The sequence below is a fragment of the Pan troglodytes genome, chromosome 20 (assembly GCF_028858775.2).
Source record: "Pan troglodytes isolate AG18354 chromosome 20, NHGRI_mPanTro3-v2.0_pri, whole genome shotgun sequence".
Classification (NCBI taxonomy): Eukaryota; Metazoa; Chordata; class Mammalia; order Primates; family Hominidae; genus Pan; species Pan troglodytes.
In genome coordinates this window covers 45,343,988-45,367,272 of record NC_072418.2, presented here as the reverse complement: position 1 = coordinate 45,367,272, position 23,285 = coordinate 45,343,988, and the positions used below count along the sequence as shown (strand labels likewise).

Genomic DNA, 23,285 nt, shown 5'->3' with positions numbered 1-23,285 from the left:
TTTCTACCAGACTTTTTAATTTTGTATTCATTTTTGGAGTTTTTTGAGACAGAGTCTCATTCTGTCACCCAGGCTGGATGGAATGCAGTGACAGGATCATAGCTTAATGCAGCCTGGACCTCCTGGGTTCAAGGGAATCCTCCTGCCTCAGGCTCTCAAGTAGCTGGGACCACAGGCATGTGTCACCGTGCCTGGCTAATTTTTTTATTTTTTGTAGAGATGAGGTCTCACCATGTTGCCCAGGCTACTCTGGAACTCCTGGGCTCAAACCATCCTCCTGCTTTAGCCTCCCAAAGTGTTGGGATTACAGGCATGAGCCACCGCACATGGCACTTCCAGTTCTAAAATGCAATTATTTCACACTCACCTCAAATTCTGTTACTTCACAGGATAAAAAAAGGAAAATAAAGTTTACCTTTAGCCTCATTCATGCCCTTAATCCTAACAGCATCTTAGACTGGCCCACGTCCGAGCAGAGGTCTTAGGAAACACCAGTGAGGCAGTGCTGCCACCTTGTGACCATCATCAGTAAATGCACTTTAAACCTTGTCACCAGTAAAGGAAGTGGGAGGGCTGGCAAGAGCAAAGGGTAGGAGGCAAAGTCCAGGTCACAAAGGAGATAAAATCACAATCACCCACAAAGACAGGAAGTAACTGTCAGAGAGCTCAGCCTGCATCATAGGGCCGTGTCTCATTGCAAAGGACAGTTTGTATAATACCTAATATGTGGTATCAGTGGGAAACCTAGTTTCAAGCCAAGCTCTGCCCTTGTAACCTTAGAAATCACTCTAACAGGTATTTTCAGACACCCAGCTCAGGCCTGAACTCCACCAGTAAACTTGTAATTTCCCAAGGAAACTTACTTTACTGTGACAGTTCTTTTCCATCCTGAGCCAAAATGTGTCTGATACACACTCACCAATTCTCATCCTACTCTCTGTAGGCTGAAATAAGTCTAACTTCATACCCCTTAGCGTCCTCAATCTTCAGGAAAGGTAGAACGGACTAATGGTCTTTTAAAGACATATCTCACCAAGCTCAGTCTCTAACTTAAAAAGGACTGGACAGTACTTTTACCTCTTGCCCTTCTCAGAATTAGAGCCTGTCCTCGAGATGCTACAGGGTACAGTCCATTTGAACTTTTACATGGACACACTTTCTTGCTCGGCCCCAACCTTGTCCCAGACACCGGCCCTCTAGGCAACTATCTTCCAGGCCTCCAGCAGGCTAGACAGGAAATTCCCCAGGCTGCTAATCTTCTCTTGCCTACTCCAGATTCCCAGCCATATGAAGACACCCTAGCTGGACAACCCGTTCTTGTTAAGAATCTGATCCCTCAAACTCTACAACCTCAATGGACTGGACCCTCCTTAGTCATCTCTAGCACCCCAACTGCTGTCCGCCTGCAGGATCCTCCCCATTGGGTTCACCATTCCAGAATAAAGCTGTGTCCATCAAACAGCCAGCCTAATCTCTCCTCTTCCTCCTGGAAGTCGCAAGTACTCTCCCCTACTTCCCTTAAACTCACTTGTATTTCTGAAGAACAGTAATAACCCTCATGAGCCTAATACGTCCCTTCATTCTATTAGGTCTGTTCATCCTTACCCTATTCTTTACAACAGGGCTTTATGCAGTCACCCCCACTACTTGGACTGCACCCCAAAAAACTTGTCATCCCTACTATCTTCTGTCTAGTCATACTCTTATTCACCGTTCTCAACTACTCATAAATGCCCTGCTCTTGTTTACACTGCCGGTTTACACGGTTCCTCCAAACCATCACAGTGGATATCTCCTGGTGCTATCCCCAAACTGCCACTCTTAACTCCCTCTTAGAGTGGATAGATGATCTTTGCTGGCAGGGCACCCTCCAATACTTCCACCCTGATGAAGTTCTATTCTTTACTTTTATACTCACTCTTATTCTCATTCCCATTCTTATGCCACCCTCTACCTCTCCCCAGCTATCTCCACCACACTATCAGTCTCATTCACTCTCTCCTAGCCGTCTCTGATCCCTCCTTAGAGAACAATTGCTGGCTTTGCATTTCCCTTTCTTCCTGTGCCTACACAGCTGTCCCTGCCTTACATACAGACTAAGCAACATCTCCTGTCTCCCTACACCTCCGAACTTCCTTTAACAGCCCTCACCTTAACCCTCCTAAAGAAATTCTTTACTTTCTAGACAGGTCCAGCAAGACCTCCCCCAGACATTTCACATCAGCAAGCTGCCGCCCTTCTCCGCACTTACTTAAAAAATCTTTCTCCTTATATTAATTCTACTCCCCCCATATTTGGACCCCTCACAACACAAACTACTATTCCTGTGGCCACTCCTTTATGTATCTCTTGGCAAAGACCCACTGGAATTCCCCTAGGTAACCTTTCACCTTCTCCATGTTCCTTCACTCTTCATCTCCAAAGCCCAACTACACATATCACTGAAACGATTGGGGCCTCCCAGCTCCGTATTACAGAAAAGCCCTCTATCAATACTGGCAAACTTAAAAACATTAGCAGTTATTACTGCCTAGGAAGACACTTACCCTGTATTTCACTCCATCCTTGACTACCTTCCCCTTGCTCGTCAGACTCTCCTCCCAGGCCCTCTTCTTGTTTCCTTATACCCAGCCTTGTAAGTAACAGTGAAAGGTTGCTCGTAGACACTCAACGTTTTCTCATACACCATGAAAATCGAACCTCCCCCTCTATGCAGTTACCCCATCAGTCCCCATTACAACCTCTGACGGCTGCCGCCCTAGCTGGATCCCTAGGAGTCTGAGTACAAGACACCTCTTTTAGTATTCCTTCTCATCTTTTTACTTTGCATTTCCAGTTTTGCCTTGCACAAGGTCTCTTCTTCCTCTGTGGATCCTCTGCCTACATGTGTCTACCTGCTAATTGGACAGGCACATGCACACTAGTTTACCTTACTCCCAAAATTCAATTTGCTAATGGGACTGAAAAGCTTCCTGTTCCCCTCATGGCACCGACATGACAAAAAAAAAGGTTATTCCACTAATTCCCTTACTTGTCGGTTTAGGACTTTCTGCCTCCGCTATTGCGCTCAGAACTGGAATAGCAGGCATTTCAGCCTCTGTCACGACCTTCCAGAGCCTCTCTAATGACTTCTCTGCTAGCATCACAGACATATCACAAACTCTATGAGTCCTTCAGGCCAAGGTTGACTCTTTAGCTGCAGTTGTCCTCCAAAACCGCCGAGGCCTTGACTTACTCACTGCTGAAAAAGGAGGACTCTCTATATTTTTAAATGAAGAGTGTTGCTTTTACCTAAATCAATCTGGCCTAGTATATGACAATATAAAAAAAAACTCAAGGATATAGCCCAAAAACTCGCCAACAAGCAAGTAATTATGCTGAACCCCCTTGGGCACTCTCTAATTGGACATCCTGGGTCCTCCCAATTCTTAGTCCTCTGGTACCTCTTTTTCTCCTCTTATTCGGGCCTTGTGTCTTCCGTTTGGTTTGTCAATTCACACAAAACTGCATTCAGACCATCACTAATCATTCTATATGACAAATGCTACTTTTAACAACCCCATAGTACCATCCTCTGCCCCAAGATCTCCCCACAGCCTAAACTCCTATTCCATGTAACCTATTATAAAATTTTCTTTAAGGTGTCCACGCAGCCCTTAATCCCACTCGAAGCAGCCCTGAGAAACATGGCCCATTATCTCTCCATACCACCCCAAAAACAATTTTTTCGCCACCCCAACACTTCAACACTATTTTGTTTTATTTTTCTTAGTAATATAAGAAGACAGGAATGTCAGGCCTCTGAACCCAAGCCTGCATGTATACATCCAGATGGCCTGAGGCAACCGACAAGTACAAAAGAAGGGAAACAGCCAACTCCTATCTTAACCGATTGACCAACCTTATGACATTCTGTCATGACTTGATCCTGCCCTGTCCCAATTGATCTATCCATCAACCTTGTGACATTCTTCTTCTGGACAATGAGTCTTATGATCTCCCCACCATGCCCGAAAGAGAAAAACCCCCTTTAACTGTAACTTTCCACTGCTTACCCTAGTCCTATAAAACTGCCCCATCCCTAACTCCCTTCACTGACTCTCTTTTCGGACTCAGCCTGCCTGCACCAGGTGATTAAAAGCTTTATTGCTCACACAAAGCCTGTTTGGTGGTCTCTTCACATGGATGCATGTGACACTAACATTTTTTCTTTTCCTTTTTTTTCTTTTTTTTTGAGATGGAGTCTGGCTCTGTCACCCAGGATGGAGTGCAGTGGCACAATCTTGGCTCACTGCAACCTCCCCCTCCTGGGTTCAAGCAATTTTCCTGCCTCAGCCTCCTGAATAGCTGTGATTACAGGTGCCCACCACTGCACCCGGCTAATTTTTGTATTTTTAGTAGAGACGGGGTTTTGCCATGTTGGCCAGGTTGGTCTCAAACTCCCGACCTCAGGTGATCTGCCTGCCTCAGCCTCCCAAAGTGTTGAGATTACAGGCATGAGCCAGTGCACCCGGCCAAGTCTAACACTTTTTCATACAACCGACCTTCAAATATTGGTAAACAGCCTTGGCCGGGCACAGTGGCTCATGCCTGTAATCCCAGCACTTTGGGAGGCCAAGGTGGGTGGATCACCTGAGGTCGGGAGATCAAGATCAGCCTGACCAACATGGAGAAATCCTGTCTCTACTAAAAATACAAAAAAAAATAGCCAGGCATGGTGGCGCATGCCTGTAATCCTAGCTACTTGGGAGGCTGAGGCAAGGAGAATTGCTTGAACCTGGGAAGCAGAGGTTGCGGTGAGCCAAGATTGTACCATTGCACTCCAGCCTGGGCAATAAGAACAAAACTTCGTCTCAAAAATAAAAATAAAAAAATAAAAAAACAACCTCTATGTGCCACCTACCCCATCTTCCCTCGGCCGTTTCCCACGTAGGGTCACCTGAAGCCCCACACCCACTGCTCACTTTCCCACGGGCAAGTGAAGTGCAGCAACCACAGCCGACACTCTGAATCCTAGGGGTGTTCCCCAGAGCAGCAGAGCCACAGGAACCCCATCCCCGACCTGGCACCTCACCCCTATCTAGAAGCTGAACGCTGTATCAGCTGATCTGGGGATGCTGATTTTTCCTGCTCCTGCTGCTGCTTAGTCATCCCACACCTGTGCAGATGTCTACTTTTTATTCAGTTTTATTTTGTAAGAAATATTTATCGGATCCTGCTGTGTACTGTCACTGGAGAGACAAAGGTGAATCACACCTGGTCCCTGCCTCACAGAGCTCCAGGCTATGGATGAAACCCACTCAAAGTCAGACCATTACCATTCAGTGAGAAACACCGTGACAGACATCAGAAAAGGGTTTTCTTTTTAAAACAAAAAACAAAAAAACTTTTTATAGAGACAGGGTCTCACCATGTTGCCCACACTGGTCTCAAACTCCTGGGCCCAAGCCATCCTCCCACCTCAGCTTCCCAAAGTGCTGGGATTACAGGCACCCATCCAACACAGGCTTTTTGACGCATCTCACTAATCCCCTGTGAAAAATCTTCCACTCTTGGTTTCCTGGGATCAGTTTTCTTCATTTCAAGCTCAAAGTGAAAAAGAGAATACAAATATCCCTGATGGTCCTTTGTGCGGTCACAGCTGGACCCGGCATGTCCTCCTGGCTAATCCAGAGTGCTCAGGGCTCCCATTTCACTCTGAACATCCTCTCTCCTATCGGAGCTCACCACGTCTGCACCTGCAGCAGCCAGGTAGCTGCACACTAATAGAAAATCCAGCAAGTCAGAAAACTTGATTTACTCCTGTAACTTTGAGGCTACTGACTGTGTTGTTGAACTAATCTTATAACTTCCCTGCACTTTAATTTCCACGTCTGTAAAGTGGAGCAGGTGGATTCGGTCACCCTAGGTGCCACTGTATAGTGAGAGCTCCTCAGAGACAGCAGCACATCTGATCTCAGCATCCACCATCTAACGAATACCAGGCACACACTAGGCGCTCAAAGTCTCACTGAATGTATGTATGAATAAATGACTATATGAGAGCCATGTGGATCATGGACAAAGTCAACAAATATTTTTGAATGTCTACCAAGTACACTGTAGAATAGGGAAATAAGTAACCCAGGCAGGGCGGTGTTTTCTCCCAAATTCCCCTTACCTCCTTCCTGGGGAAGGGAGGGCCTCTGTACATCAGAGAGACTCTTGACACAAATAATGTTCTTGAGATGCGTCATAAGAAGTTGTGATGTTAACAAGAAAAAAGTCCATTTGTCTTGGGGGTGTTTTATATTAATAGACCTAACAGACCAGAAGCCCCCTCCAATGGGACACAGGATGCAACACCCACCCCAAGTGCATGGAGGGGAAACCAGAGGGAGCAGGACCTGGAAGAACAGAGGGGTAAAGAGACTGAGGCACCGGAGGTAGGTCTGAGGAGGAGCTCCCGGCCCCTGCGGTGGCCTCGGTGTGGACTAATGCAGAACTCAGCAGCATAAGTAAAGTGGCCGCACCAGGCTCCATTTGTACATGATATGGTTTTTCAGTAAGATTTTCTTTCTGCTAATGGGCTACATTTTCGCACACTTTCTAATACATCAGGCCCAGTTAATGGGCTACAAAACCATCATTCCATTCAACAGTCATTTATAGAATACTCCCAAAGTGCCAGACCCTGTGTAAGTTCAAGCAAAACAAAAATGAACACGAACAGCTCCTGTCCTCTAAAATCCCCATCCAATGAGCTCCAGGAGGCACCTCTCCTACAACACGCCCCTGCTCTGCGTGGCCCTCCTCTCTGCCCTCCACCAACCCAAATCCTCCCCCAACTCCAGCTCAAGTTCCACCCAACCAAGTCCCTCTCAGTCCCCCTGCACTCCTGCCACTTTGAGAGATGACTGCACCCATATCTCTAGGCTTTATGAAATGAATGTCATCTCCCTGATTTTAGAATTTTCCAGAAAGAAGCCACATCAGTGATTTGCATCAGAACAAGCTTAGGCCCACCCTGAGTCTTCAACTTGGACACAGGCTCAGTCATAGCAGTCCCTGGCCCCTGCAGTGCTTTATAAACACTGCAGTAGCAAAGTCCACAATCAACTCTGTGACAAGTCAACAGGCCGAGATAATGTGAAAACGTGGAGAAAAAAGAATGGTCAAACAAAATCAAAGGGCTTTGACTCATGCCTTTCCTCTTTCCTTCTCTCAGGGAAATAAAGTCACACCCCCTGCTCTCACTCCTGCCTGGAGGCTTCCAAAAAAAAGGGCTCCCTTGTTAGCCTTCCCTTCAGCCCCCATGAATATCACCCAGCATTCAAGTCCAGCCTCTCCTCTCCCTTTGAGCACATTTCCTAAAGTCTCAAATAAATGTCAAGTTTAGTGAGTGCTGATATTCTATGCCCCTAATGTTTACTTCAAGTATTATTACCTTTCTTCTTTTGCCCGGGGCCATTTCCAAACAAGGGCTGGAGTCAGGCGCCCCAGCAGCTGGGCAAACACACTTCAGGGCTCCTTCCCTCCTGTGGCTCCTGTTTCTCAAACCCTCTGAGACCTGCAGCTCTGGGGGTCTCTTCCCCCAACCCAGTTCCCTCCCCTTTAGACCAGAACAACTAAGCCATGGCCACCTTCCCGATGGACACACAAGGAGGCCTGGTGTTACCCACTGCTCCAGGGGCTGTGTTCCGGGCAGGGGAGCTGCCTCTTGTCCCAGATCCTGCTCTGCTGCCACCTTATGTGGCTGCAGAATTGGAGGGAATTGTGAACAGAGAGAGGACAGGGCAACTTCCCAGGCAACAACACTACTATTGCCGATATTTTGCCAAGGATGGGAGCAGGAGCACAGAGGGGAAACAGACCTTGTCAAAGTCTCTTCTACCAACACTTAGTATCCACTTTCCTGCCAAATATTCAGATACAGAGGGTCATTGAAAGGTATAAGGAAATCCAAGCAAGAAAAAAAGATTTGAGGAAGAAATCATGAGGCATTGGGGTGTGAGGAGGCGGGAAAGAGTACAGGAGAGAACTGGCACGGCTGCCAAGTTATCAGTCACCTTCTTATGTTCTTAAGAATGCTGAATTTCTTTTGTTTGACCAGTTTCACCTCCCAGATTCCCATAAAGCACATGGTCTAATCTGTTACGTAACAGCAAGACAGCATCACCTCACCTGTTCTCACCCTCAAATGGGAACGCTGGCCTGCGACTAAAGCATAGACCACCAGGCTGAGTACCCTGACCTGAGTCATCCCCAGGGATCAGGAGCCTCCAACAGGGAACCTTCCATTATACTCTTCAAGCAACTTACAGCTGCACCGACAGTTGCAATGAAAGTTCTGATCTCTTCCCTCCTCCTGTTGCTGCCACTAATGCTGATGTCCATGGTCTCTAGCAGCCTGAAGCCAGGTAAACAAGACTGTCTATGAAGGGGAAAACGGGGGGAGGAAATGTGGCAAAACAGGCCACAGACACATCAAAATGCAGCTTCTCTTAGCTATGGGGGATTGGGGCAAGTGAGCCTTTCTCAATGCCAGTTTCCTCCTTTACAAAAAAACAGCAAACTGTACTTACACCCAAACGATGTTGAGAGAGTTAAACGAGATATTGTATGTGAAAATATCTGCAACTGGCCGGGCGCGGTGGCTCATGCCTGTAATCCCAGCACTTTGGGAGGCCAAGGCAGGGCGGATTACAAGGTCAGGAGATCGAGACCATCCTGGCTAACACGGTGAAACCCCATCTCTACTAAAAATACAAAAAACTAGCCAGACCTGGTGGCACGCACCTGTAGTCCCAGCTACTCAGGAGGCTGAGGCCAGAGAATTGCTGGAACCCGGGAGGCGGAGGCTGCAGTGAGCCGAGACGGCACCACTGTACTCCAGCCTGGGTGACAGAGTGAGACTCCATCTCAAAAAAAAAAAAAAGGAAAGAAAGAAAAGAAAAGAAGATATCTGCAATTGTAGCTGATCCCCCTCACACACACATGTATGTATGTATGTATATACTAGCTCAACAAAGATTTGCTCCCATGCCTTCTCCCCCAACAGTTTTCCAAAAGAGTAACATAATTCTCATGGCTAAACTTAATGATGATGGTGGGAGGGTGTTGAAGGCAATGGTACCTTTATAGAAGATCAGGAAGTCCTTGCTTCTATTCTTTACAGTGCACCGGAATGCCACCAACATGTCTTAATGATATTTACTGGTAACGTAATAAACTAGAAAAAGCCTGTCACCAGGTAGTGTCCATATTTGAAGCTTTATCCATAGCAAGCCCTGCTGTAACAGCTCACATTTTGGGAAGCCGACTTTAGCTTAGGGGTTCCAAATCTGCTCCAGCTTTCACTATCAAGTGGCCCAGCCCTGCACAGAGCGACCACACAGAAGAGACCTGATCCCCATGTATATTTCCGCTTGTGAGCACCATCTCCCCAAAGGCCACTTTGAGGTGAAATGGCTATGTTACTCAGCATCAACTTGGTCCTAAAATCAGGAGGCATTCTCCCTTCTCCACCCCAATTTCCAACATCCCCTCCTTTGTAGAGAGAGTGCTCTGGAAGCTGTTAAGCCCCATAGCCCTAGGGCCTAGACCACTATTCTGAAAGGGAAGACTTTTCCATCACTATGACAGACACCCAGGCTAGAGTCCTCTGCCTGGATTCAAAGCTGTAGCCCCAACCTGCCTTTCTAGTGTACCTCCCTCTACTCACTAAAAATACTATTTCTCCACCCAAACTAACCTGTTTGCCCTTCCCTGAACAGGTATTGTGTTTTTCCACCAGTTCAACTTTGCTCACACACCCAGCTCAAAACCACCTTCCCACAGCTTCCTTTAGTTCCTCCCACAGCCAGACATGTGGTCTCCCTCCTGACGCTGGCTTAGCCCTGCTGGACACTCTCTTCTTGCACTTACCATCTGCTGCCTTATATTGAGGGCCTTCATGTGCCTTTCCTGCCTCCACCCCCTGTCCTTCTAGGCTGCAAACTACTTGGTGACACAGACTGGTGCACTGTTTCCATATCCCTCACGCTATCCAGCTCAGTACTCAGCAAACATTAGCTAACTGCAAGAATGCATCCTCAGGTTGCTAAATCAAACCAGGGCTTCATAGCAGCTCTACTGACATTTGGGCTGAACAGTTCCTTGCGGTGGGGGCTGTTCTGTGTATTGTGAGATGTTCAGCAGCATCCGCGTGGCCTCTCTCCCCTACATGCCAATAGCAGCCTCCCCTCTCCCTCATCCAAACCCCTCTTATGGAAGCCAAAAATATCTCTAGACATCGCCAAATGTCCCCGGAGGGGGAACCACCCTTGGTCAACAACCACTGCTCTACACCAATAGTTCTCTGCATGGCCACACTTTTAGACTCACCTAGACATTTACACTCAGCTTGGAAGTCAGGGGGACCTAGATCCTGGCTCTGCCACACACTTTGCAACCCTAGACAAGTCGCCTCACTTTTTTGAGTTTCAGTTTTATCATCTTAAAATGAAGAAAATACCACTTGTCACACACACTTGTGAAGATTAAATGATCCGCAGCGTGACCTAGAAAGGGTTTAATAAATGAACTGAGTACAGTTTCTAAGTCGCTCCTAAAGCACGAGGGTGAGGAACTGGGGAAAGCTCCCTGCGCCACCAGGGGGCGCCATCACAAACCACGTCGGGTGGGTGGCGGCCGGGCTCAAATCTTGTTTCCCAGCCAAGCAAAGTTTTGCAGTGCAGGCCTGAGTCTGAGCTACTTAGTGGCTAAAGGAAATAATAGCTCCTCCATCCCCAAAATAAATCTAAGAATAAAGTCTAATCTTATTTTATCTCTTAATCACATACATGCTCAATATGCTTTTCACAGGGTTAAGGGAAATAGAAATAAGTGAGAATATATGAGGTCATTAGGAAATAAATTACTTAAAATAACAGATTATTCATTAATTGTAATATTATTTAATTATAAAATTACTTATATCAGACACATTAAGAACTCCTATATCACAAGCATTGTTCTAATCACTTCACACTTATTATCTCATTTGTCCTCACAAATCTAATGCATTTCTTACTTTTTCTTACTTTTCACTTTTCAGACTTTGAAAAATATTGTAAAAATATAGTTCCAGTACAGCCTTCATCCAATTGTTTTCAAACAATATCTTATGTAACCATAATACAATTATCAAAACCAGGAGATTAGCATTGATACCATAATATTAACTAATCTACAAATGTTCAAATCTTGCTAATCATCCCACTCATGTCCTTTTTCTGCTCCAGACTCCAATCTGGGATCCCACTGAATAAAATGTCAGATCTCCTAGGTCTCCTCCGACCTGGGATAGTTTCTCAGTCTTTCCCTCTCTTTCAGGACCTTGACACTTTTGAAGAGTTCTAGCCAGTTGTTTTGTAGAATGCCCCCTGAATATGGGTTTGTCTGATATTTCTGGCTACACATTTTGGGCAAGAATACTTCAGAAGTGATGTATCCTTCTCTGGACATCCCAGCAAGAGCCCCAGGATGTTGATATCTCTCATTACTGATGAGGTTCACTTTAAGCACTTGGTTCAGGTGGTGTCTGCCAGGTTTCTCTACTGTAAAGTTACTATTCATCTCATTGTAATTAATAAGTATCTTGTGGAGAGACACTTTGGAAATATGTAAATAGCCTGTTTCTTCTCATCATACTTTGTTTTTTTCTTGTTATTCACCAGTTACGGCATCATCATACTTTTAACATTAACTTTTAGAATCTATGGATGATTGTTTCCTATAAAGAATTATTACTGTGGTGTTGGCCAAATAGTGATTTTCTACTTCCATTGTTCCTTCTACATTTATTTAATCGGAATTCTGCCATAAGAAAGAGTTATTCCTTTTTCTTTTTCTTTCTTTTTTTTTTTTTTTTTTTTTTTTTGAGATAGAGTCTTGCTCTGTTGCCTAGGCTGGAGTGCAGTGGTGTGATCTTGGCTCACTGCCGCCTCCACCTTCTGGGCTCAAGCGATCCTCCCACCTCAGCCTCCTGAGTAGCTGGGACTACAGGCAGACACCACCACACCCAGCTAATTTTTGTATTTTTAGTAGAGACGGGGTTTTGTCATGTTAGCCAGGCTGGTCTCTAATTCCTGGCCTCAAGTGATCCCCCCACTTTGGCCTCCCAAAGTGCTGGGATTACAGGCGTGAGCCACCATGCCTAGCCTCTTCCTTATTTATTTATTTGTTCAGTTATTTATTTATATCAGCATGGACTCATGAGTATTTATGGGTTGGAATCCATTACTATCATTATTTATTATGTTGCTCATATTGTCCCAAAATTGGCCATTGGGAGCTCCTTCTAGTTGGCTTCTGTGACCTTTAGACACATCTCCATCATTTTTTGAGCAGTTCCTTACTTTCTGACACCACAAGAAGCTTTGGGCTCCTCTTGTGTTTTTCTGCCCCAGCCCTGGATCAGCTATTTTTCCTGGAAGCCCTAGTTCCTTTCATGGGAGAATGATATTTACAGACCATGGGCACTGACTGATAGGTCCATTGCTAGTAGCTGCTGGTGCTTCTAGGCCCTCTAGTGGTCAGAGCTGGGAAATAACACACACGCACACTCGTGTACAGTAGTCCCCACTTAATCGCAGTTTCAGTTACCCGCCAACAGTGGTCCAAAAATATTGTTATCTTGAGAAAGAGACAAAGAGAGAGAGAGACCACATTCACGTCATTTTCATTACAGTATATATATATGTGTGTGTGTGTGTGTATGTGTGTGTGTGTGTATATATATATATATATATATTTTTTTTTTTTTTTTTTTTTTTGAGACAGAGTCTCTTGTCGCCCAGGCTGGAGTGCAGTGGTGCAATCTCGGCTCACTGCAAGCTCTGCCTCCTGGGTTCACACCATTCTCCTGCCTCAGCCTCCCGAGTAGCTGGGACTAAAGGCATGCGCCACCACACCTGGCTAATTTTTTGTATTTTTAGTAGAGACAGGGTTTCACCGTGTTAGCCAGGATGGTCTCGATCTCCTGACCTCGTGATCCGCCTGCCTCGGCCTCCCAAAGTGCTGGGATTACAGGCGTGAGCCCCCACCCGGCCTATTACAGTATATTTTTAAAATTGTTCTATCTTATTAGTTATTGTTAATCTCTTACTGTGCCTAATTCATAAATTAGACTTTATCATAAGTGTATATGTGTAGAAAAAATATATATATAGGGTTTGGTACTATCTGAGACTTGGAAGTATTTTGGGGGTCTTGGAATGCATCCCCTGTGGATAAGGGAGGACTACTGTACTATTATTAACCGCATCTTACAAATTAGGAAAATGAGGCACAGAAAAGTTACGCAACTTTGTCCAAAATCACAAAGCAAATATGTAGTGGATCTGGGAAATGAAAATAATGACAGATGCACCACAAATCCTAACAAGTGGAAGTAACTTCTTTACACATCCACATCAGCAGAAAGCCACAAGCCCAATATTCCAGCATAGACACTCTCTTTGGAAAATAACCAGAATTCCACAGCAATAACCACAATGATAACCATCATGTACTCAACACCTGCCTGGGCACGGGGCTCCCACAGCAGCTCACTTATTCCCAACAACTCTGCAAGGAGGATTTTACCATCCTCCTTTCACAAATCAGGGAATCAAGGATCATAGAAGCCAAGTGACTTGTCCAAGTCGACAGTTAAGTGACAGAGCCAGTAGCTGACCCCAGGCCTATGTGGATATAAAGTGCATGCTTATGCCACTGTATCAGTGGTTCCCAAAACTGATTTTAGGTGGAAAGTAAATAAGCTTCTTTTTACTTTAATACTTATGTGTTTATTTCAATGCATGTTAGGAAAAAACTAAGCATACATCAAACCTGTAATTTCACAGATAATATTGCATAGGATGAGGATGTTTTGCAAAATAAATTTGTTTAGAGAAAAAGTATAAAGTGGCCAGGCATAGCGTCTCATGCCTGTAATCCCAACACTTTGGGAGGCCGAGGGGAGCGGATCACTTGAGGTTAAGAGTTCAAGACCAGCCTGACCAACATAGTAAAACCTGCCTCTACTAAAAATACAAAAATTAGCCAGGCATGGTGGTGGGTGCCTGTAATCCCAGCTACTTGGGAGGCTGAGGAAGGAGAATTGCTTGAACCCGGGAGGCAGAGGTTGCAGTGAGCCGAGATCACAACACTGCACTCCAGCCTGGGCAACAGAGCAAGACTCCGTCTCAAAAAAAATACATAAATAATTAAATGAAAAAAAATTTAAACATTAGTACAGCTCTTCTGAAAGCAATTCTTAACTTTTGACCCAGTAATTCCACTTTGGGAACTCTCTCTCAAGAAAATAATCTAAAATTTGGAAAACAGTTACAAGAACAAAGAAATTTACCAACATCTAAAAAATAAAACTTTCTAAATATTCAGCAATGGGAAAGCAGTTAAATAATTTGGAACACATAATTATTGAGAGTATTATGCATTCATTAAAAATGTGTTATGAAGATGACACAGCAACATGCCTATGAATGGAAAAAGAGAATGTGTTTACATGCTATGGTTATCACTATATTAATAAAAAGCATATGTAGGTAACAAATATGCCAAAATACCAACAGTTGGTAAGAATAATAATTTCTCTGTTTGTACTTTCAAAATTTTCTCCAACAGTTAAATTACATTTAGACTGAAAAAAAAAAACTTCAGAATTAAGGAATTCAATTAAATAATCTCTGGGATTTCCTTCAAGGTCTAATATTCTGTGGTTTTTCTCTGGAACTAGGAGTAGAGGTCAGGCAAGAGTAAAAATGTTAGAAAAGTTTAGATGGCAGGAGCTATGCCTGCTTAAATTACTTTGATAACACTCAAAACAGCACATGAGAACACTGGAAAAGCAGCCCTTGGGGAAATGACGCAACCCCCTCCATCTGTGTGGCAGAAGTCTGGGAAGTAGGAGGCCTGAATTGAACCATATGATCTCTAAGGGTCCTCTCCAAACAACTTATCCATCCACGTGTTGAACAAACATTTACCAAATGCCTACCATGTGTTAGGAACCACGTAGCTGAATGACTACTGAACCAATGGTTCAGAGTCTAGTGAAGGAGAAAGATTTTATTTTAGTTTGCTAGGACTGCCATAACACAATACCACAGACTGGGTGGCATAAACAAGAGAAATTTATTCCTCACAGTCCTGCAGGCTGGATATATGAAATCAGGGTGCCAGCACAGCTGGGTTCTGGCAAGGGTCCTCTTCCAGGCTGCAGACAGTGGACTTCTCCTCTTATCTTCAAGAGGTGGAAAGAGAATGAAAGAGCTCTCTAGGATCCCCCCTACTTTTTTTTTTTTTTTTTTAGACAAAGTCTTGCTTTGTTGCCCATGCTGGAGTGCAATGGTACGATCTCAGCTCACTGCAACCTTTGCCTCCCGGGTTCAAGCGATTCTCCTGCCTCAGCCTTCCAAGTAGCTGGGACTACAGGCGCGCGCCACCATACCCTGCTCATTTTTGTAATTTTAGTAATGACAGGGTTTCACTATGTTGACCAGGCTGGTCTCAAACTCCTGACCTGTGATTCACCCACCTCGGCCTCCCAAATTGCTGAGATTATAGGCATGAGCCACCGCGCCCAGCCCAAATCTCCTTTTCTTATAAGGACACCAGCCAGACTGGCGCAGGGCCCACCATAACAGCCTGATTTTAATCACCTCTTTAAAGGTCCTATCTCCATATACAGTCATTCTGAGGTACTGGGGGTTACGGATTCAACATGTGAATTTCGGGAGACACAATTCAGTCCATAAAAGATTTCAAACAACAACATTACAGTGCAATAACAGAACTGCATTCAACAACAATGGGAACCATATGAAGGTATAATTCATGTTGACAGGAAATATCAGAAACTACCATAAAGGAAGTGTCATCTGAGCCAAGTTCTTACTTGAGAATCTCAAGTCTATAAACCATCATCCTTGATTGTCTTAGGAATTTTTTTTTTTTTTTTTTGAGACCGTGTCTCGCTCTGTCGCCCAGGCTGGAGTACAGTGGTGCGATCTCAGCTCACTGCAACTTCCGCCTCCTGGGTTCAAGAGATTCTCCTGCCTCAGCCTCCCGAGTAGCTGGGACTACAGGCGCCCACCACCATGCCCGCCTAATTTTTTGTATTTTTAGTAGAGACGGGGTTTCACCATGTTAGCCAGGATGGTCTTGACCTCCTGACCTCATGATCCGCCTGCCTCAGCCTCCCAAAGTGCTGGGATTCCAGGCATGAGCCACCGTGCCCAGCCTGTCATAGGAATATTTTAAGTATCAAAAAATGGAGATAAGATAGAATCGGAAAATAAAACAGGCTCGGATAGAGGCCAAAAGAAGAATGTATTTGTTCCAGAGGAACAAAGGTAAATACCATCGTTTAATAGTTGAACTGGGACTCTGGATTCAAATACGGCTACTTGGGGTGGGTGTGGTGGCTCATGGCTATAATCACAGCACTTTGGGAGGCCAAGACGGGTGGATCGCTTACGCCCATGAGCTCCAGACCAACCTGGGCAACTTGGCAAAACCCTATCTTTACAAAAAATACAAAAAACTAGCCAGGAGTGGTGGTGCATGCCTGAAGCCTCAGCTACCCAGGAGGATGAGATGGGAGGATCAACCAAACCCAGGAGGTCAAGGCTGCAGTGAGCCGTGATTGCACCACTACACTCCAGCCTGGATGACAGAGTGAGACTCTGTCTCAAAAAACAAACAAACAGACAAAAAACCCAGCAACTTGGAGGTCAAGAGAAAATCTTGATTTAAGGAATAATCTCCTCCTTGCTCTCACTCTTTTAAGTCATGAGGATTTTAATGTGAGGTATGAGGAGAGGGCAGGAGGTTTCGACAAACCCCTGCCTTTTATCCTCTCTTCCATCTAGAAGCCATTCTTTCTCCACCTACCTTCAGCTAAGCTTTTCTCTAGGCCAGATTTTTTTAATCATTAAATTTTTGAATATGCTTATGTATAGGCCAGATTTTAAACCTCAATCCCTTATCGATTAAAATACCCCTCAGCTGGGCACAGTGGCTCACGCCTATAATCTTAGCACTTTGGGAGGCCAAGGCAGGAGGACCACTGGAGCCCAAGAGTTCAAGACCAGCCTAGGCAACATAGCAAGACCCCATCTCAAAAATATAAATAAAAATAAAATATTCGTCTCTTGAAGTAACCTAGATTCTTGAAGTAAAAATGGAAAAATGGAACTGTGCTGACCTAGGTAGAACAATGCTGGGAGGATCATTTCTGTTCCCTTTCCAGTGTCTGGATGTGACCTGTTTCCTTCCGACAGGGGTCGCCAGAGGCCACAGGGACCGAGGCCAGGCTTCTAGGAGATGGCTCCAGGAAGGCGGTCAAGAATGTGAGTGCAAAGGTCAGTAATTCAGCAACAACAACAGCGATGGCTTCACCATGACCCCAGCTCTCTCCCTTGGGCCCCTCTGAGACCAATGCAGATGTTATCTCAGCTGACCTCACCCATTCCCCTCTCCACAGCCTGCCACATGCAGCACCTGTGCCCACTTTCTTCCTGACTCTCAGGCAAGAACTGGACTTCTCCAAGGTCTAGGGGAAAGCCAGCCAAATGTCAGGCTGCCCCCTGCCCCTTATCCTTTTCCTGAAGAACCCAGAGCTACCGTCCAAAAGGCTTTTTATTTTTTCCTGGCCTTCCAAAAGCTTCCTGAATCCTATTCTCAGCCTTATTTTACTCATAGGCAAGACTGAAAGCAGAGAGGCAAAATGGCTTCCCCAAGGGAAAGCAGCCACTGGAAAGCAGACACCCAAGCCTTACTCCTCATTCTTTGGAGTAATGATATTCTGATGCACCCTCCAAACCTGCCACCAAACCTTGCCCAAACCCTTGCCCAAACCTTGCCCAAAGTTGTCAGGAAAAACAACTCAGAAATACTGGCATTCAAATAGCTGGATGGACACTGTTCTCTGTTGACCCCTTTTCCCACCCCATTGCAGTGGAAATGCAAGGCACAGAAGACGGCGATTAAAGCTCTGTCCTACTCCCTCTTATCAAATGTATTAACTCTCCCATCTAAGCAGCAATGCTGTTGTTCCAGATTGGTTCCTGAGAGCCCCGAGAAGAAAACTCATGACAGTGTCTGGGCTGCCAAAGAAGCAGTGCCCCTGTGATCATTTCAAGGGCAATGTGAAGAAAACAAGTAAGTTTCCAAAGGATGATTTTCCTTATACCAGAGTCACTCCGTGAAATCACTAGTGAAGAAGCACGTTGAGAATAGAAAAAAGAGGTGAAATTAAGACCAGGATAAGCACACAACTCAGCCCTTTCTACTCAATGTCAACTTGTCGGGAAATAGGAAGAGAGGAAAAGCAGGATACAATTTTCCTGATACTGGAAAGGTTTAACCAAATTCTTAGATTTTAAAACCTCACTGTTTACCAAAGTGGGGGTAGATGGAGCTGTTGGAGACCTGGTCATTAATCTCTGAAGATTACACCAGTGTCAGCATCAAACAGAATTTGACTCCTCCCTAGTCTAGCAGTTTCGTGTTTGTTATTTTGTTCTGTTTTTTGAGTAGGGGGTCTTGCCATGTTGCCCAGGTTGGTCTCAAACTCCTGGGCTCAAGTGATCCTCCCACCGCAGCCTCCCAAGGATCTGGGGTTAGAGGTACACACCACCACACCCAGTTTAGTCTACCAGTCTTTAAGTGTCATATAAAAAGTAAATTGGCAGCCGGGCACAGTGGCTCATGCCTGTAATCCCAGTACTTTGGGAGGCCGAGGCAGGCGGATTGCTTGAGGCCAGGAGTTCAAGACCAGCCTGGCCAACATGGTGAAACCCCGTCTCTACTAAAAATACAAAAATTAGCAGGGCATAGTGGTGCATGCCTGTAATCCCAGCTACTCGGGAGGTTGAGGCACGAGAATTGCTTTAATCCGGGAGGTGGAGGTTGCAGAGAGTTGAGATCATGCCACTGTACTCCAGCCTGGGCAACAGAGTGAGACTCTGTCTCAAAAAAAAAAAAAAAAAAAAAAAAAAAACTAAATTGGCAAATGTTAAACTGATTGATATTATGATATTATCAAGAATGGGATATATTAGGATGCTTATACACTATTGACAGAAGTAAAATAAATTTGGTTGTATCAAAATTGTAAATGAGTATAATAACTTTAATCTAGTAATCTCACTTTCGGAAATCTCAACAATAGAATACTAGCATGGATGCTCAAAGATATAGGTACAAGAATATTAATTATAGCAGTATTTGTATTGACAAATAAATGGGGGAAATTTTCTTTAAAGGCAAATTGGGAAAAACTAATTACTGTCAAAAATAATTAGGTAAACCAGGGGCAGTGGCTCAGGCCTATAATCCTAGCTACTCAGGAGGCTGAGGCAGGAAGATCCAGTAAGCCAAGGAGCTCATGACCAGCCTGGGAAACATAGCAAGATCCTGTCTCTAAAATAAATATAATAATAATAATAATAATAATAATAATAATAATAATGAGATAAATCATTATGTGTTGGCTGGAGAGATATCCACAATATATTAATGAAAAAAAAACAATGTAGAGACCCCCTATTTCACATCCTTCATTAACGTAAGTTTCAGGTGGATTACAGATCTAAATTTGAAAGACAAATTTACAAGGAAATACAGGAGAATATATTCACAACCTTGAGGTATGAAAGCCTTTCTTAAACAAAATACAAAATGCACAAACCATAAAGTAAAAGAGTAAATAAATCTGACTTCACTGAGATTATGAAATTTTGATCATCAAAAGAATAAAATGACAAGCTGCCAAATAGGAGACGATATCTGTAACATACACAACCTTCAAAGGATTAGTATTCAGAATACATATATAAGGAATTGCTACAGACCAGTGAGAGGAGGGCAGGAAATACAACAGACAAACGGGCAAAAATACTTGAATAGCCACTTCACAGATGATGAAACCCAAACAGCTAATAAACAGATGCAATGGCACTCAACCTTATTATTACAAGGAAAATGTGAATTAAAACTAAAGTGAGGCCAGGTGCAGTGGTTCATGCCTGTAATCCCAGCACTTTGGGAGGCCAAGGCAGGGGGATCACGTGAGGTCAGGAGTTCGAGACCAGCCTGGCCAACATGGTGAAACCCCGTCTCTACTTGAAATACAAAAAAATTAGCCGGGCGTGATGGTGCACATCTGTAATCCCAGCTACATAGGAGGCTGAGACATGAGAATTATTTGAACCTGGGAGGCAGAGGTTGCAGTGAGCCAAGATCACGCCACTGCACTCCAGCCTGGACAACAGAGTGAGACTCCATCTCAAAAACAAAAACAAAAAAAAAGGGGAGAGACATAAACATTCAGACCATAATATATACATAAAGTTTAAAAATGAGAAAAACTAAATTATTTAGGAATCTATACATAGGTGGTAAATAATAAAGAAAAGAAACTAAATAATTACTATAAAAGTCAGGATTATCACTGTGAGGGTGAGAGAAAGCAGTGATCAGAAAAGGAGGGGTGCTGTTGGCAATATTCTAGTTCTTTCTTTCTTTCTTTCTTTCTTTCTTTTTTTTGAGATGGAGTTCTGCTCTTGTTGCCCAGGCTGGAGTGCAATAGTGCAATCTCGGCTCACTGCAACCTCCGCCTCCCGGGTTGAAGCAATTCTCCTGCCTCAGCCTCCTGAGTAGCTGGGATTACAGGGATGCGCCACCACACCCAGCTAATTTTGTATTTTTAGTAGAGATGGATTTCTCCATGTTGGTCAGGCTGGTCTCGAACCCCTGACCTCAGGTGATCTGCCTGCCTCGGCCTCCCCAAGTGCTGGGATTACAGGCGTGAGCCACCGTGCCCGGACACAATATTCTATTTCTAAGCCTAGGTAGTAGTTTCATGAATATCTGCTTTATAACTATTTATTGAATTGCATGTATAGGTTTCTATGAACTTCTATAGATATATAATACTTTGCAATAATAGATTCAGTTGTTTTTTTTGCAGAGGGAGGGGCGTAGTTGAGACAAGGTCTTGCTCTGTCACCCAGGCTGGAGTGCAGTGGCATGATCACGGCTCACCTCCTGGGCTGAAACATTCCTCCTGCCTCAGTCTCCCCAGCAACTGGAACCACAGGTACACGCCACCATGCCTGGCTAATTTTTGTATTTTTGTAGAGATAGGATTTCGCCATGTTGCTCAGGCTGGTCTTTAACTCCTGGGCTCAAGCAATCTGCCCACCTCGGCCTCCCAAAGTGCTGAGATTACAGGCACAAGCCATTATGCCCGGCCAGATTTCTTAAAGGTGCCGACTAAGGCAATACGTATAGTATAATCTCATTTTTGTTTTTAAAATAAACCATTGTATTTATATACCAGAAGGTATGGAAAAATACGTAGCAAACTATTAACAGTGGTTAGCCCTGGAAAATGTGTTGTAGAGGCTGGGGTGGGAGGAGTCCTTTTACTTTTTACTGGATTTTAAATTTTTTTCCCACTGGATGAGTCTTATTTTTATAATTTTTAAAACTCTCATAAAAATTAAATGTTGGCTGGGCACAGTGGCTCACACCTGTAATCCTAGCATTTTGGGAGGCAAAAGCGGGTGGATCACCTGAGGTCAGGAGTTCAAGACCAGCCTGGCCAACATGGTGAAACCCCATCTCTACTAAAATACAAAAATTAGCCAGGCATGATGGTGGGTGCCTGTAATCCCAGCTACTCAAGAGGCTGAGACAGGAGAATCGCTTGAATCTGGGAGACAGTGGTTGCAGTGAGCCAAGATTGCACCACTGCACTCCAGCCTGGGCAACTGAACGAGACTCCATCTCAAAAAAAAATTAAATGTGAAGGCCAGGCATGGTGGCTCATGCCTGTAATCCTAGCACTTTGGGAAGCCGAGGCGGGTGGATCACATGAGGTCAGGAGTTCCAGACCAGCCTGGCCAAAATGTTGAAACCCTGTCTCTACTAAAATACAAAAATTAGCCAGCCATGGTGGCAGGCACCTGTAATCCCAGCTACTCGGGAGGCTGAGGCAGGAGAATCACTTGAACCCGGGAGGCAGAGGTTGCAGTGAGTTGAGATCCTGCCACTGCACTCCAGCCTGGGCAATAGAGCAAGACTCCATCTCCAAAAAAAAAAAAAGAAATGTTAAAAATGGTTTTAACACTAGCCTCTCCCCTTTATTTGCACCCTAGGACACCAAAGGCACCACAGAAAGCCAAACAAGCATTCCAGAGCTTGCCAGCAATTTCTCAAACAATGTCAGCTAAGAAGCTTTGCTCTGCCTTTGTAGGAGCTCTGAGCGCCCACTCTTCCAATTAAACATTCTCAGCCAAGAAGACAGTGAGCACACCTACCAGACACTCTTCTTCTCCCACCTCACTCTCCCACTGTACCCACCCCTAAATCATTCCAGTGCTCTCAAAAAGCATGTTTCTCAAGATCATTTTGTTTGTTGCTCTCTCTAGTGTCTTCTTCTCTCATCAGTCTTATCCTGTGCCCTCTCCCCTTACCCAGGCTTAGGCTTAATTACCTGAAAGATTCCAGGAAACTGTAGCTTCCTAGCTAGTGTCATTTAACCTTAAATGCAATCAGGAAAGTAGCAAACAGAAGTCAATAAATATTTTTAAATGTCACAGATCAAAATTGTTTCCTTCAAATGGGGTCTGCCATTTCACAACCAGATGACCCATTTTACCCTATTCACTGCAGACTGAATCCAGATTCTACACATACTTATCCCCACCAAGACCCTCACTCTGTCTCCATTGGCCTACTTGTTCATCTTTCACTCATTCGACAAATCTTTCTGAGGTAAGAGCTAGGTGGGACAAAAAAAAAAGCATACCAATGAACCAGACATGGTCTTATTAAAGATAATATAGGTTTAAAAAAAAAACTTGGCACAGTTTCTTAGCACTTAGGCAGCCTTTGGTATTTATGACTACTATTATCACCATTACCACCATCATTATCAGTCATTGTCATCAGTGGTCACTGTCTTCTGTGAGTTTCCAATCTAGTACAGGATCATAGTTCAGGGCTAGAGAGATGGCATGGAGTATCTCAAATGCCATTCAGAAGGGCCTCAAGCTATAAAAGTGGGAGGGCATGACATTAGTTTTTAACATGAGAGTTAAATGATCAGAGTGACAATATAAGGAAATTAAACTAGCAACCTGGCTGGGCGTGGTGGCTCACACCTGTAAACCCAGCACTTTGGGAGGCCCTGGGGCGGGGGGTGGGGGTGGATCACTTAAGGTCAGGAGTTTGAGACCAGCCTG

General features: G+C 44.5%; 2 protein-coding genes across 2 annotated transcripts in view; one reads left to right on the top strand and one right to left on the bottom strand.

The window, feature by feature from the left end:
- The window catches only part of LOC107969552 (uncharacterized), a 260,968-nt gene that overhangs the window by 199,808 nt on the left and 37,875 nt on the right, over positions 1-23,285 (bottom strand). The gene's annotated exons all lie outside the window — the stretch shown is intronic.
- On the top strand, positions 8,207-22,447 carry CXCL17 (C-X-C motif chemokine ligand 17). Its single transcript, XM_001154726.6, has 4 exons — positions 8,207-8,399; positions 17,313-17,393; positions 18,091-18,192; positions 22,197-22,447. The coding sequence occupies exons 1-4, from the start codon at positions 8,321-8,323 to the stop codon at positions 22,292-22,294; spliced, it is 360 nt and encodes a 119-aa protein (XP_001154726.1). The 5' UTR covers positions 8,207-8,320; the 3' UTR covers positions 22,295-22,447.

What these genes read in the sequence shown, in the direction of transcription:
- CXCL17 (XM_001154726.6), top strand. Translation starts at nt 8,321, where the DNA reads ATGAAAGTTCTGATCTCTTCCCTCCTCCTGTTGCTGCCACTAATGCTG. An exon ending in CTCTAGCAGCCTGAAGCCAG is followed by an intron (nt 8,400 to 17,312) that starts GTAAACAAGACT and finishes TCCTTCCGACAG; the next exon opens with GGGTCGCCAGAGGCCACAGG. An exon ending in TCAAGAATGTGAGTGCAAAG is followed by an intron (nt 17,394 to 18,090) that starts GTCAGTAATTCA and finishes CTGTTGTTCCAG; the next exon opens with ATTGGTTCCTGAGAGCCCCG.